Raw genomic sequence first — 16,908 nt, forward strand, 5'->3', positions numbered from 1 at the left:
AAGGGAGCATTTCTCATTTTCATTTAGTTTAAATTGATGTACTAAAATAACTAGAACTAAAAGTGAAATAAAAATGATTAACAGCTAGACTTTATGTATGGGCATTGACACAACTTTCATGATTCGACTTCAACTCACAAGCTTACGATTCGATTTAATTGCGTTCTCGATTCAATTTTATATCAATTCATTTAGACATAAACTACACAAGGAACCCTGTCAGTTGGTGTCATACTTAGTCTGTTTATGTCATCTTAGTTTCATTTTCATGGACTTTTAGTTTGTTTATCCTCAGTCACATGTTCTAGTTTCCCGCCACTCTTGAGTTACTATGGTTACTGACATAAGTCATTCTATTCAGCTGTGTTTGCCTTCAAACAGGTAACGTACAAATATAATTAATATGTAATATAGTGCATATATTATCAGAATATCAAAATGTTCCTCTCTTAGAGTTATTTTTCTAGCTAACTAATGAATTTATGGTCACTGAATAGCTTTTCTGGGGTTAATGTAACATTATGTGACATATTGTTTACAAGCTGTTGTTTGTATTTACATCTTTTGCAGTTGAAACACTAATTGAGTGATTACATGATACATTTCAATAAGTTGTACTGTATCTTTCATCAAGCCTTGTGATGTTCATTCATGTTTAGTCTAGTCTAGTAGAAATTATGAAGAGATGAGCGGTTCATGTGACACTTCACTTTGTCTTTCATGGCACATTAAAGAGCTTCAACCTTTTTGTTTGAATTTCATAATACAATTGACCATTTTAAAGCTCAGACTCAAAAGTAACAAGGAACAAAGCTAACTGCATTTTTTTTATGGCAGGCGCTACAAATAATGTTAAGAGAAGTTTTGTTCACGCATGAAAAAAATATATTGGGATTTAAGAATGACATGGGTTCATCATGGGTTCATCCCAGCCCTATAGATATGTCAAAAAACGAATAATAATGGCAAAAATACACACAAAAAATACTAAAACTTTAACTAAAATTAAATGAATGAAAACTAATTTAATTGAATTAATACAGAAAATATATAAACACAAACGAATTCATACTAAAATAAAACCAAATTAATGCAATAACGTTATTTTTTCATTATTTTTGTCAAATTATGCAAGACAATTATTTTAAAATACATGAATTTATGATACATAAAATTCTAGATGTGAAATAAGCTTAAAATATATTATTGAAAAAAAAAAATATATATATATATATATATAATTTTTTTATTTTTTTTTTTTTTTTTTTTTTTTTATGCATTTACTGTATATCCACTGTGTTCTATTGTTAGTAGACAAACAAAATAAAATATTGAGTAAAATTGTGCTTTAAAAAGTTTATTTCCCGGAGGATCAAAAAGAAACACTTGTAAGCGTTGGATGCAATAATATATTCACACATTCATGTTTAGCTGCATCAGTTTCTTTTTCACAGGGACAACCATCTAAAAGGCAGCCCGAGTTGCTCTCAGATTGCCAATTAAAGGTCAGATTAGTGTGATTTCTGCTATTCACTGTCATCAAAAAACCAAACAGATACCATACAGTGGTATAATGAGAATTCTACGGTCTGCTAGTCAAGTCAAGTCAAGTCACCTTTATTTATTTAGCGCTTTTTACAATACAGATTGTATCAAAGCAGCTTCACAGTGATAACATGAAAATAATACAACAAAGTTTGTTTCTAGAAGAAAATTGCGTCATCGTCCACCTTGAATAAGGCAGATCAATAATATTGTTGAATATTAAATGTCCCCAACTAAGCAAGCCAAAAGCCAAGGCGACAGTGGCAAGGAACCAAAACTCCATCAGTGCCAGAATGGAGAAAAAACCTTGTGAGAACCCAGGCCCAGTCGCTCAGTTCTCCTCTGGCCAACGAGCGAACAGTGTATGATTATGATCCAGGCAGCATTACAGGTCAGACGTCAGATTGGATGTGAACATTCAGAATATTTATCCAGTTCCGTCTGGGTGGAAGTCGGAGTCATCGCATTGAGGATCAGTGTGCAGTTGCAGTATGGGTTTGTGTTTTTGTACGTGCGTGATTCACTGCTGCAATGCATCAGAAAGTTTTTAGTCCCCACAGTGCACATACTGTAAACGATGGATCTGTTTTTAGGTCAGTACCAGGTATCCATCTTGATTAGTGCTCTGGCATTTTCAAAGACGGTGAAATGTCATCAGACTAAGCAGCCCTCTAATTATCATTTCCAACAAAAACCTCGGCACAGCTTCACCAGTCTTTCCGCAGCCCCAGGCTCTACTTGTAGTCTAGACAAAGCAGATCCAGAGGAGGGCAGGGGGTCTGGAGTGGGGTCATCACGAGCACAGATTTGAGTCACTGGCTTACGAAGAGCAGACCACCTGCTTTTATGTATTTATATCTCCCTCGGTTTGCCTTTGGTCTTAGCTGGCTGGTTAAGATATCATGCACAGCAAATAAAAGAAGGGTTTTTAGTCTGTCTAAATATAGGCAGCAGAATGACAGGAGAGTTCAGATTAGCCGTCCTAGTTTTCCTGAAAATAGCACGGAGAAGAATAATTTCCATTAGATTAAGATAAATTTGCTGTCTTCTGCACGGCAGTGCTCTCACGGAGTGCTATTCCAGGTCAGAAACAAGCAAACGCTTGTAAAAGATAAACCACTTTATTCATAAAAGTAATTTGTCTGGTGCAATTAACATCATTAACACTTGCTGAAAGTTTAATTTAAAGCACATTTTCTATCGATCATGGCATCAATAATGTATTAAACAATGGCAAAAACATTATGACCAGGAATATATTCAGAAACGCTGTGAAGATGAGAGCATTTTCAGCATTTTATAGAGTGGATTGTGGTGCCTGGATCGCAGTGGTGGAGAACTGCTGTGAGTCTCTGAACTATCTCAGATTATTACGCACCTCTGAAACACAGCACTCAGAGTCACTCAGGGGTGCGTTTCCCAAAAGCTTCGTTAGCCAACTATGTTCGCAAGTTCCGTCGTTATTTGCATAGTTCAACGAAGTCGGTGTTTCCCCAAACCATCGTTCTAATGAACATTCGCAAACAGCATCACAAAGTTGTGTAGTTGGAACGACAGATCTCGACCTGTGGTTAGAAGCAGAGTTTCTAGTTTGCATGATGTGGACTTAAAGGGATAGTTCACCCAAAAATGAAAATTCTGTCAGTAATTACTCACCCTCATGTTGTTCCAACCCCGTAAGACCTTCGTTCATCTTCGGAACACAAATTAAGATATTTTTTATTAAATCTGAGAGCTGGATCACTCCTCCATAGGCTTCTATGGGATTGAAACTTGCTGGCCCAGAAAAGTTATTAAAGACATCGTTAATATAGTCCAAGTGACTACAGTGGCGCAATCTTTAGTTTATCAAGCGACGAGAATACTTTTTGTGCGAAAAAAAAAAAAAAAAACGAGCGCAGCGCTTCTGTGTTGTACGTCACACACATCACACACATGACCAGCGTCGGCCAATAGTGAGCCTACGTGTGACGTACAACACAGAAGCGCTGCGCTGTTTTACTACACGAACTCACTCGAGGCCCAGAGAGAAGGAAATGAATAGTAGAATAGTCTTTTTTTTTTCTTTTTTTTTGGCACAAAAAGTATTCTCGTCGCTTGATAAACTAAAGATTGAGCCACTGTAGTCACTTGGACTATTTTAACGATGTCTTTAATAACTTTTCTGGGCCGGCAAGTTTCAATCCCTTAGAAGCCTATGGAGGAGTGATCCAGCTCTCAGATTTCATCAAAAATATCTTAATTTGTGTTCCGAAGATGAACGAAGGTCTTACGGGGTTGGAACAACATGAGGGTGAGTAATTACTGACAGAATTTTCATTTTTGGGTGAACTAACCCTTTAATAAATCCTTATCTTGAGCAAAATAAGCAAGCTGACATTCAGTACAACCTGTGTCTTTAATTTAGAATAGAAACAAATGTCATGTATGTCTTTTAGTTTGACAAGACAATCAAAGAACCATTTTTGAAGAGTGCGCATGTGCGAACGTGCTCTACTATGTAAGAACGAGCCTATGATTGAATCTGGAAATAAAGCAAAATAACTGAGAAAAATGAGAAATAGTCCTCAGATGCCATGTCTGTAATTTATAGCAAAACATCTAGCGTTAATTCGATCTCAAACAGATTCATTAAAAGAAGTTATTACTCCACACGTGCGTGACGTCATTAACCAACGTGATTGAACGACCACTTAGCGACAATGCGGATTCAGGAAACAGTCGTGACTAGCTAGTTGATTTATTCAACGATGCATCGTACTATGGTAGTTAAGCATCGAGTTACGTCGGTGTTCGAGAAACGCACCCCTGAGCGACACTTTCAACGCTATCTCAAGACCAATTCGTACGAGTGAGTAAAATGTGGCTGATTCGTACGACCTCACTCGTATGAATTCGTACGATTTGTCTAAACCCCAGTGACGGTTAGGTTTAGGGGCGGGGTCAGGGGTAGGTCATTCGTATGAATTCATATGAATTGGGCAACTCGTAAAATAAGTACGATTTAGCAAAAAACATACAAATTAGTACGAGTGAGGTCGTATGAATTTGTAAGAATTAGCCACTTCGTAAAATTCGTTGGACACTTTATATGTTGCATGTATACTACTGTTCAAACATGTGGAGTTGGTGAGATGTTTTTGAACCAAGGATTCTGCATTTATTTGATCAAAAATACAGAAAATATATATTGTGAAACAATTAAAAATACCTGTTTTCTATTTTAATATATTTTAAAATGCAATTTATTCCTGTGATCAATGCTGAATTTTCACCAGCCAGGCACTTAAACCGCAGAGAAGAGCACAGACAAAAATCTAATATATTTGTGTCATGATGTTTTCAGTGTTTTGGGGTCAAGTCTTTTATTTTGAAGTTATTCAGTTCCTGTTCCCTGTGTATTTTTCACGATTTGGTCTTATCTTGGTCACATTTCATGTCATTGTCATGTTTCTGTGTCTTGTCATGTGATTCTGCCATGTGTCTTGTCATTGGTTAATCGTCTGTTCATTGTTCACAGGTGTCCCTTGTCTAGTCATTAGTCTGTGTATTTAAGCCCTCATGGTTGCCATGTGTCTTGGTCAAGTATTGTTTCCTGTAGTCTGATGTTGTGTAAGTTCATGTTCATGCCTTGGTTTTTGTTGTCATGCCACCCCATGTTTTTGTTTCATGTTTTATTTGTAATAAACTGCACTTGGGTTCTTTATAACTTGCCTCCAGTGGAAACCCTTTACAGAATACTTGACCTTTACTATGAACCCAGCAGTTGCCCTCCTTTGTCTTTGTCAAGACAACCTCACCATTGAGGATTATGTGGCAGAGTTTTGTGAACTTTCTCACCTGTTGGACTTTAATGATGTGGCCCTCAAGGACATTTTTAGGGTGGGTTTGAATGAGCCTGTTTGCTCCCAGCTGCCTGGGGGGAAAATTCATTGGTCTCTGGCACAATACATGGACTATGCCCTATTATTGAGCAGTTCCTCATTTACTGTGGGTTTTGGGGAGGAGCCCCACAAACCCGCAGTATCTGCCAAGCCTGAGCCACTTCACGTCATGTCTGCCAGGTCTGAGTCTCTTCACGTCATGCCTGTCAAGCCTGTCAAGCCTGAGTATCTTCATGTCATGCCTGTCAAGCCTGAGTCTCTTCACGTCATGCCTGTCAAGCCTGAGTCTCTTCACGTCATGCCTGTCAAGCCTGAGTCTCTTCACGTCATGCCTGTCAAGCCTGAGTCTCTTCACGTCATGCCTGTCAAGCCTGAGTCTCTTCACGTCATTCCTGTCAAGCCTGAGTCTCTTCACGTCATGCCTGTCAAGCCTGAGTCTCTTCACGTCATGCCTGTCAAGCCTGAGTATCTTCACGTCATGCCTGCCAAGCCTGAGTATCTTCACGTCATGCCTGCCAAGCCTGAGTATCTTCACGTCATGCCTGCCAAGCCTGAGTATCTTCACGTCATGCCTGCCAAGCCTGAGTATCTTCACGTCATGCCTGCCAAGCCTGAGTATCTTCACGTCATGCCTGCCAAGCCTGAGTATCTTCACGTCATGCCTGCCAAGCCTGAGTATCTTCACGTCATGCCTGTCATGCCTGCCAAGCCTGAGTATCTTCACGTCATGCCTGCCAAGCCTGAGTATCTTCACGTCATGCCTGCCAAGCCTGAGTATCTTCACGTCATGCCTGTCAAGCCTGAGTATCTTCACGTCATGCCTGTCAAGCCTGTCAAGCCTGAGTATCTTCACGTCATGCCTGTCAAGCCTGTCAAGCCTGAGTATCTTCACGTCATGCCTGTCAAGCCTGAGTATCTTCACGTCATGCCTGTCAAGCCTGTCAAGCCTGAGTATCTTCACGTCATGCCTGTCAAGCCTGTCAAGCCTGAGTCTCTTCACGTCATGCCTGTCAAGCCTGTCAAGCCTGAGTCTCTTCACGTCATGCCTGTCAAGCCTGTCAAGCCTGAGTATCTTCACGTCATGCCTGTCAAGCCTGAGTCTCTTCACGTCATGCCTGTCAAGCCTGTCAAGCCTGAGTATCTTCACGTCATGCCTGTCAAGCCTGTCAAGCCTGAGTATCTTCACGTCATGCCTGTCAAGCCTGTCAAGCCTGAGTATCTTCACGTCATGCCTGTCAAGCCTGTCAAGCCTGAGTCTCTTCACGTCATGCCTGTCAAGCCTGTCAAGCCTGAGTATCTTCACGTCATGCCTGTCAAGCCTGAGTCTCTTCACGTCATGCCTGTCAAGCCTGTCAAGCCTGAGTCTCTTCACGTCATGCCTATCAAGCCTGAGTCTCTTCACGTCAAGCCTGAGTCTCTTCACGTCAAGCCTGAGTCTCTTCATGTCATGCCTGTCAAGCCCGTCAAGCCTGTCAAGCCTGAGTCTCTTCACGTCAAGCCTGAGTCTCTTCATGTCATGCCTGTCAAGCCCGTCAAGCCTGCCAAGCCTGAGTCTCTTCATGTCATGCCTGCCAAGCCTGAGTCTCTTCATGTCATGCCTGTCAAGCCTATCAAGCCTGAGTCTCTTCACGTCAAGCCTGAGTCTTCACGTCAAGCCTGAGTCTCTTCATGTCATGCCTGTCAAGCCTGAGTCTCTTCACGTCATGCCTGCCAAGTCTGAGTCTGTTCACGCCACGTCTGCCGCTAAGCCTGTGTCTCTGGACAAGATGGCCGCCGCCACGCCTGAACCTGAGCCCTCAGCAGAGATGGCCGAAGCCACGCCACTTGTCATGTGATTCCCTGTTTGTCATGTGATCCTGCCATGTGTCTTGTCATTGGTTAATCGTCTGTTCATTGTTCACAGGTGTTCCTTGTCTAGTCATTAGTCTGTGTATTTAAGCCCTCATGTTTGCCATGTGCCTTGGTCAAGTATTGTTTCCTGTAGTCTGATGTTGTGTAAGTTCATGTTCATGCCACGCCATGTTTTTGTTTCATGTTTTATTTTATTTGTAATAAACTGCACTTGGGTTCTTTATAACTTGCCTCCAGTGGAATCCCTTTACAGTATTCTAATTGTAGTTTTTCTGCTGTGTCTTGTTTATTCATTTGTGGCTGCCTATATAGATATATAGAGATATAGAGATATCTCTCTGTGTTTCTCCTGTTCCTTGTTGGTTTTTGCCCTTTCATGGATGCTACGTGTGGATGTCCTGTTTATTCTTGTGTTTTATTTTGATTCAGAGTTCTTGTTTATTTAGTTACTATTATCGTTTCTAATATATCTGGGGGCTTTTTAAGTGTTTTTTTTTTTTTTTACCTTATTAAATGTATTCACCATCTTTGACAAATTCTTGAATTTAAATGTATACATTTGTTTTAAAAAAGTGATTTAAACAAGTTCAATTAGAATAAGACATGATCAGGCTGGTACCACTCAAATGAAATCAGTATCAACATAATCAGAAATGCCAGATTCAAAATGCAAAAAGCAGACAAAAGTGTCTCAAAAATGTAAATTGTTTATTGAAGAGTTGTATAAAACCAGTATCACATTTAATATCGTTCTGACAGTCTTGCTCATGTGATATTGATCAACTATTTTATTAATATTAAAAACAAGAACTCATTATGGGGCATTTTTTGCCCCCATATCTCGAATTTTGGTGACATTTTTATTATTTTGGTGTAATTTTTGCCCCAAGCCCCCATTAATATCCCGCTTCCGATAATCCAAATGTAATATTTTCAGTTAATTTATCGGTAAAGAAACAACAGAAGCTCATGTAAACCTATTTCACAAACATAATTCCAGTGTTCAAACTCTGAAGTGTAGTCCAACTGTAGTCCAACTTTGTCACACTTGCTCAGTTGACTGAAGGCATGAAAACCAGTGCTGAACAACTGTTGTGCAGTTTAGATGCAGTTTAGGAGTTTTGGTTGTTATCACGGTTGTATTATACCATCCATCGATTAGGTGCGGCTGAATTTATTTTCACAGTGCATTCAGTAATTTTCAGTCCTAAATGCAACTAAAATGTTCGCTATGAAAGCACTGATACTGCTTGGGTGCCCAAGAAGAATTTCTTATTATTATCAATGTTGAAAACGTTGATGAATAGAAAGTTCATTAACTAAAAATAGAATTATTTGGAAACACTTTATTTTACAGTATCCTTGTTACTGTACATGTACTTACCATAACAGTAAATTATGCATAATTACAAGCAATTAACCCTGAACCAAAACCTAATCCTACCCTATAGTAAGTACATGTAGTTAATTATTATTAATCAGTACTTAAATGTATAATTACACTGTAACAATGACACCTTAAAATAAAGTTTTAACAATCTAAAAGTCTTTACTGTCTCTTTTGATTACTTTAATGTGTCCTTATATTGATAGTACTTATGTGTAATTACACTGTAACACTGTTTAGATTAAAGTCTAAATGACCAGTGTGATGAGCAGTACCTCTTTGATGAGCGCCATGAAGCGGTTGCCGAAGCGCCAGGGCTTGTGGCGGTTACACTGCAGTGAACTGACGGTGATTTGAGGAGACTGCTGGACGGCCACGGCCACCACATGTACCGCGTCATACATCAGGGCAGCATCTGTCTGGAAACACACACACACACACACAGACACGGGTCAATCGGCCATCAGCAGAACACCTGAGGCTCTCCAGTGATAATTAATCGAGCCTTTAAAAGCAGGTTAAAACTTCAGTGTCAAGATTCGTGGTGCATTTTCAACTCAACGACCAATCACAGAGAATGAGAAAGTGTCCGAGTAGCCTCCAGCTTTCTGCCACACCAACACACAGCCTTCTATACCGGAGACCTCTCATTCACAGACCAAAAATAAAATGTAATTAGTGTTTGCCTTGGATGATTGAGAAGCAATCACAACACCTCTCAGACTGGGCCGGTATGGAAATCATGCCTGAGGGGGCTTCAGAAATTGCTATCCTTTCAAATAAATCATAGCCAAACCTGTCATTTTCCAGCTTTTGTCTCTGATTGTCTGCCGCAAGGTTGTGGCTAAAGATGGCTCAGGCCTAATAATACTGCAGCTTCACACAAGCCTATTTGTATGTTTGCAGGGAAATAAATCAGCATGGCTGAAGATTACAGGCTGACCGCAATAAGACCAATAATTGAGGACAAACACCCATAACTATGAAGGTAAAAAAGTAGCAAAACCCAAGAGATTATAGATTTGAATTTTAGAACTTGCTCAATAAATATTATAGTGCTACAAATTTCATTGGTCAGGCATCGACCTATAAAACGGCTTCATTCCCACTCTCAGCGCCGGTTCTGCTCTCATGAGTCAGTATTGCAACAGGAATAAAGCAGTATCAAAAGTCAAGGTGCTAAGATTGATAAGTTGTACCGCAAGATTTGAGAGGTTGTAAGTTCAGACTTGTGATTGTACAGCAAAATTGCATTAAAGTGTAAAAATATGTAATACACATCACGTTTATGACTATTCATCTGCAACTTCGAATTAATAACAGTGTTTGGACTATGCCTGTGTGTGCAAATTGAAAAATGTAAATTTCAACTTCCAATTATGAATATCAATTGCACAAGTTTGTGAGTTTTGTTACTCTTTTACATTCATGCATAACAGCCTAGGCTCAAAATACTTACTAGAAAACAGTACTAGTTCCCCAATTCTCAAACAAAACTTTATTGTATATTGAGACATCAATCAGTCAAGAATGCGGGTTACACTTTATTTCGATAGTCCACTTTAGACATTCTACTAACAATAAGTAACTTTGCAACTACATGTCATCTAACTCTCATTAGAGTATTAATAGAGTGGTAGGGTTAGGGTTAGTTGGCATGTACTTGTAAAGTTACTTATAGTCAGTATATTGTCTGTTGAGGAGCATCACAATAAAGTGTTAGCAGATATTAAGCAGACAGTCTACTAATACTCTAATGAGAGTTAGTTGACATGTAGTTGCAAAGTTACTAATAGTTAGTAGACTGTCTAAAGTGGACCATTGAAATAAAGTGTTAACCATTATAGTATTGATTGTATATTAATCTTGACCACGATTTCTCTCTCAATAGATTATGCATAATCGTCTGCGATATTGGCCCGCTGGTTATTGATCCTTTTATTGTTGTTGTTGTTGTTGTTGATATTTCCATTATCTTGCATACCTATAAGCTTGGGGTTGCCAGATCAAGAGTTAAAATCCCCCAATCATATACATTTTCGAAATAGCGTTTTAACTTAATTTAAACAAACCTTGCAACTTACTTTTCAACGTACTTAACAAACCTGGCAACCATGCGCACACACTCTCTCTACACTACAAAGTAAACACACACTAATGATCTGGAAATAATGATCTCAGCTTCTCAGTAACAAACCGTAATAAATCCAAATATGAATCTCAACTATATTGTTAGCGAATGCAGTTACGTGCTACAATACAAAATGTTTTTGTTGTTTTAATAGAAATGTATAATTTTCATACATTATGTGTTAATGTATACATATAAATACAAAATCAAGAAACCAGGTATGAGCAGAAATTCTCTATGCATTAAATCTGATGAAATGTAAAAAGAAATTTCTCAAATGAGAACAACTGTGATTTTCTAGGTGAGTGTTATCTGCTTTAGTGGTCATTACAGTCATTCAAATTATAGTGCCAAAGGTCTACAGAGTGACAACAAATGGTAAATGATTGTATAAATCATAAGCTACTGCATCATGTAGAGACTTCTCCAAAAGGTAAGTAGCTCTTATGATGCATCTTCTTTGGGCCAAATTGTCAAGCAAAATTACATGTTTCTTTCAAAATGACGGGGGGGGATTTTGTGTTGCTCGCAAAACGCTAACATCAAGTTCATTTGGAATCAATAGCGTCTCCTGTGCGACTTGCGTGAGAAGCATTATTTAACACACTGATGTTCTGCCTGAAGCACTGCGAGTCAGTCATGAGTCAGTCATGGTCTCAGAGCAAACAGCTGCTAGATGCAGGAGACCGCGAGCAGCTCAATAGATGTTGGAACAGATTTATAAGATGTGTAAAAATTCAGAAAGTTTTCTGTTATTGGGTAGGTTTAGGGTTAAGGAATAGAATATACAGTTAATACAGTATTAAAACATTATGTCTATGGAAAGTCCCCATAAAACATGGAGACCAGTGTGAGGTGCTGGTAAACCCTATGTTATGGGGAAAAATGTCTCCACAAAGATGGCAATATCTGAAATCCTTGTCCTTGCGGCAAAAAATGTTTGGTCACCATGAGGAAAACAGCTTATCATACTAAAGCCCTATTTGGACGGGATTAGTTTTACAAGGGCAGATGGAGTAAAGTAATTTGACCACAGGTAGTCTGTAATATTTATATAGTCTGTAACACTTGAGTTTTGCCACAGACTTGTCCCACCACCTAGATCGCAACTGAATGTTTTTTCAAGCGCCTCCATACTTAAAAAATGCGGAAAACTACTTTTAAACAGGAATTAAAAATTAAAAATTAAAAAATTAAAAATGACGTAATATTTACATACATATTTACAGCGGGTCCATTCGCACGGGATTAGTATTACCTGAGGTCATTTTTCCGGACCTTTTTACACGAGGTAAATGTTGCCGTAATCTTTACTGACATTGTCCGTCATGATTACTGAAATAGCGCATTACGGACGGGACAAAAATCACAGAGAAGCTCTGGTAATTATTACTTTACCCCACCTCTCCATGTTAAACTAATCCCGTCCGAATAAGGCTTGAGTGATGTTTTTGAAAATCTACAAATGCAGAAAGTTTTCTGTGAGGGTTGTGTTTAGGCACAGTTTTAGGATTAGAGGGATAGAATACAGCTTGAATTACAGCTGACAAGTTCACCGGGAAAGAAAACCATCCTTTCCCCTGTATAATCCAGACGGTGTTTAAAGCTTGGCAACTAGCAGATATGTTTAACGCTGCTGAAATGAAACCAATAGTCATTTTATTGAGAAAACATACTGTACTCTTTTGTTGATGTGAAATGCACCGCCAATTATAGAGTGAGCCATGTATACCGCCGACTCACTGCTAGCTGGTATAACCTCCGACAAGGTTCCCTGATGACCGAGGGGAGGAAACAACCACTATGATATTAATAATCTGTCCATGAGCGAGTGTTGATGAAAGTGAATGGGTGTGAAGATGCCTCAGGAGAACAACAGTCCGCTTTAGGCCCAGGGTTTCAGTCACCAGCTGCTGGTCAAAATGACTCAAGGCTGCTGTGTGTGTGTGTGTGTGTAAAGTTAGGCTTGTGGCTGTTTCACACCACCACAAAGCTGTCAATCACCCTCCTACCTCTTCCTACACTAACACACAGATCGGCTTCATAATCACTTGTCCGCCATTCCACGCCTGTCAATCAATCAGGATGCGAAGGGAGCGCAAAGTGGCAGCCACTGGTCTTGGAGGGAGATGAGACACGGGACGAGGTGTTGTCAGGAAGGAACGTGCCATGAATTCACATGACCGATCGCCATCCCCCTCTTTTTGGCATCCGGCTGGGCCATTAAAAGGGGACAGCCGAGACTGGGTCCCTGCCGCCTATCTGTGGAGAATACACATTATCCTAAGTCACCCGGCCCACCAGTGAGGCAACGTACGTCAATGAGCCCGGCTTATGCATTGTGAATAATAAATAAGTAATAACATCAGACAAACAGAAGATAGGGCCTCCACCTGAATACGAAATGAACGCTCCTATTACCCGCCTGTGTGTGTATTAGTGCAGCTTTGTGTGATGGAGCGGGGGGGGGGGATCAAAGCCCAGGGTGCATGTGGTCTCTCCTGGGAGTCATGCTTTGTTTTCTTCAGATTTTCATCAAAGCTTTATGGATCTGTCGGCATGCCTTACTCTATACCAAAGCACAGCAGTCAGCCCATAAATGTACACTGAAGATGAGAAACTGGTAAAGACTTGTAAAACATGGTGGCTAGGGATGGCAATTTACATGAATTCCCATTATCAGTCGTTGTTTAAATTAACAATCAATTAATCGTTAACCATATCCTCTTACATCCGGAGCCTGGGGGGCCAGCTACTTAACAATCACTTGCTTAACCGACACAAAATATCCTTGGGTTTACAGTGAATATAGGGAATATGACCATCACTAAATGCTTTACTTACATATTATAAGCGCTTGATTTGCATAGCGTGAAAAATAACTGCTTTACATGAAAATGTTTATTGTTCATAACAGATAGACTTGAAAAAGACTCAAGCAGAATACAAGCAGCATATTTGTTTCAGTTAAAAAATAAACTATACCAAGTATTTGTATGAAAAAGTGCACATGTAAACAGTATGCACATGATGCTTTTTTTTTTATTATTATTATTTTTGGTAACTTGGCAAAACATTAGTAAACCAGTAGATCACATATCTTTATTTAGTGCAGGGGGTCTCGAACGAGCCCCAACACAACATAAGAGTGACAATGACATTCTGCTTGGCTAAAGCTATACGACTTCCGGGATCCGATCGTTGCATTGTTTTCCAAAGTCATTTGAAAGTTCAACCAATGGAAACTGGATCTCGGGTACGGTGGTTAGGAGCGATGTGTAGAGAACGGTCGAACACTATTTATTCTGTGTAGTTTTATTGTGGCATTTACACAAGTATGTACAGGTATGTTCAGTATAATCACTTGTTTCGTGGTTATTTTGGACCCTTGGTTAATTATGTTTTGAAATAAACAGCTAGCCTATCTAACCCATTGCATGGCTTGAAGACACTAATACACTTAGAATACGTAACTACGGCGCGCTCGTTTAGTTTTTTCCTCAAGTTTCTGCAGCACGTTTTGTTCACCTCAAAACAACACACTCTAATGATGACCCTGCTAAATTTATCAATTAAATTATTATCGACAATTAATCGATCATCGATTAATCGTTAGCATCCCTAGTCTTAACGACTGTAGAGTATAAGAAATCTGCATTAGTTCTGGAACAGCTAATCCATAAATAAAAAGCTTTGATCATACTCAAACCAAACCAAGGCATGCACCACTTGTCACCATGATGGTAAAAAATCAACATTAACAGAAATTCTTCTAAATAAGCATAACAAAACATTAATCACTGCTAAATCTCCCACTTCACATTAATCTTACAGACCAAAAAAAAAAAACTTATATTACACTTAATTTTAGCATTTACTCTCCCTTTCGAGTACCATCGGCAAAGCATGCTGGGAAGTAGAATCCCAGCCCAGTTTCTTAAACTTAAGTTCGTCTAAATTAAAAGAAATAATTTCATATAACTCAAAACAATGAAACAGTTCAGTTTACTTAAAATATATCAGTTATGTCACCTTGAAAGAAAAAGAAAGTGCTAAATACTCATAAAAGGTCATTTGACTGAACTAATTAGTTTAATTTAAGTTTGCCCTACTCAAACCTCAAACGTTAGGGTTTACAGTGAGAACCTTTGTCAATTAAGCCACTTTGTAGTGGTCAAATATATATATATATATATATATATATATATAATGTGGTTTTTTAATGTGGTTGAGAGTTTTTGGCCATCACTAACATCATACTGTTTTATTGCAAGCATGTAAATAAAATGTTCTATAAAGATATGCCAATTAAATGGTGCGGTCAAACAAAATAATCAAAACAATATTTCCTTATGGACTCTATAAACTCCACTTAATATTGAATCTGTTTTGTGCACAATTTACGGCATATACAGTATAGACTGCAATTTGCAGTCTCTTTGAAAATGAGCACTGGACTGAGTAAGGAGTGCTTTTCTCAAAAGTATTTTTAGTCAACTATGGTCACAAGTTCCGTCATTATCAGCATACAGTATATACAGTATTTCAACGAGTTAGTTTTTCCCCAAACCATAGTTTCAACGGACATTCGCAAACAGCATCGCAAAGTTGTGTGGCTGGAACGACAGCTCTCGACCTGCGGTTAGATGCACAGTTTGCATGACATGTGGACTTGGACAAAATAAGCAAGCTGACATTCAGTACAATATAAATATATACATACAAATGTCATTTACGTCTTTTAGTTTGTCAAGGGATTTGAAGCACTCTTTTTGAAGAGTGCGCATGTGTGTACTATGATCCTGTGATTGAATCTGGGGGAAAAAGCAAATGAGAATTATCCTCAGATGCCATATCTCTACTTTATAGCAAAAAATCTTGAAAAGAAATGATCTCATAACGGATTACTTAAGTGTAGTTATTACTTCACCACCTGCCAAATGACACATGTGCAACAATACGGTTTCAAACAGTCGTGACTATCTAGTTGATTTCTTCAAAGATGCGTCGTATGGTAGTTAAGCAGCGAGTTACGTCGTTGTATGGGAAACGCACCCCGATGCCATTTTACTTACATTTAGCAACACAGAGAGATTAAAAAAGGCAAGAAAGAGAGAGACTGAGCTGGAGAATTGTGGATGTTGGAGAATGCTGCACATTTGTATAGCAGAGCCCAACAGGCAGACTGGCAAATGATTGAGCAATACAACCACTTCACTCTATGCACATCTCATTAAAATCAATTATGTCACTCCTGAATGAAATCAAAGCTAAACACTTTAACAGCTGCTTTTCCCCTGTGTGCGCCGATGTGAGCGTTACCTCGGATGCATTTTCTTTTTGCACCTCGTTTGCACGTCCTCCCCTGCCTTGTGCTGGGAGATTTAATCTTCTCGGATCAGATTGCTTTCAACACTTTTATGAATTGTTAAAGTGTGGAGGTCTGGCAGGGAGGTTTCCCTACATCCATGAAAGGGGCTCTGGATAAAAACGTGACTCTGGGGCCGTTTAATGCAGTAACTGTTATTTAATGGTCGCCAATGGAGAAAGATGCTTTTCCCCAAATAATGGTGAGTTACAAAATCTACCAGCAGGTTTGACTGCCAGAGCTAACCAGCCAAAACTTGATCCGCATTGGAGGACTGTGTTTATTTGAATGGAATTTTGCTCCAGGACCAACACATAAAGGGGGAGGACCAAAAAATATATATATTTATTTTTTCTGATGTTTAACACTAAATGTACAACAGGTGAGGCATGCTGATCTCTCAAAGCTGTTCATGAAGAGTGAGGATAACATATTTATGTCAAGCTGAAACCTTTGTGAGATCATGCTATGATCTGTCAAAATCACTTAATATTGACACATGAAGCACTTCTCATGTGACCCCACTAAGCTTTAACTGTCAGATAATCATGAAGGAAATATGACATGCAGCACATGGGAATAACCTGGTGCATTTCATCAAGACACGAATGATAAACATCAGCTGTGATAGAACTATGAACATCCCCACAGGTCAAAAAATATCTGTTTAAAAATATCCATTATGGCATATGGAGCACCTCACTGTGCCTATATACAGTATTAATTTACATTATTAATTTAC

At 39.0% G+C, this 16,908-nt stretch overlaps 1 protein-coding gene across 2 annotated transcripts in view; it reads right to left on the reverse strand.

Annotated features, from left to right (window-relative positions):
* Nucleotides 1-16,908, reverse strand: part of grik2 (glutamate receptor, ionotropic, kainate 2) — a 226,272-nt gene that overhangs the window by 79,622 nt on the left and 129,742 nt on the right. For both annotated transcript variants that reach the window (XM_084385004.1, XM_084385003.1), the window contains one exon: nucleotides 8,943-9,086. In XM_084385004.1, the coding sequence (XP_084241130.1) occupies nucleotides 8,943-9,086 (144 nt within the window). The remainder of the gene's footprint in view (nucleotides 1-8,942; nucleotides 9,087-16,908) is intronic.

The sequence above is a fragment of the Rutilus rutilus genome (assembly GCF_951802725.1).
Source record: "Rutilus rutilus genome assembly, chromosome: 17".
Lineage (NCBI taxonomy): Eukaryota > Metazoa > Chordata > Actinopteri > Cypriniformes > Leuciscidae > Rutilus > Rutilus rutilus.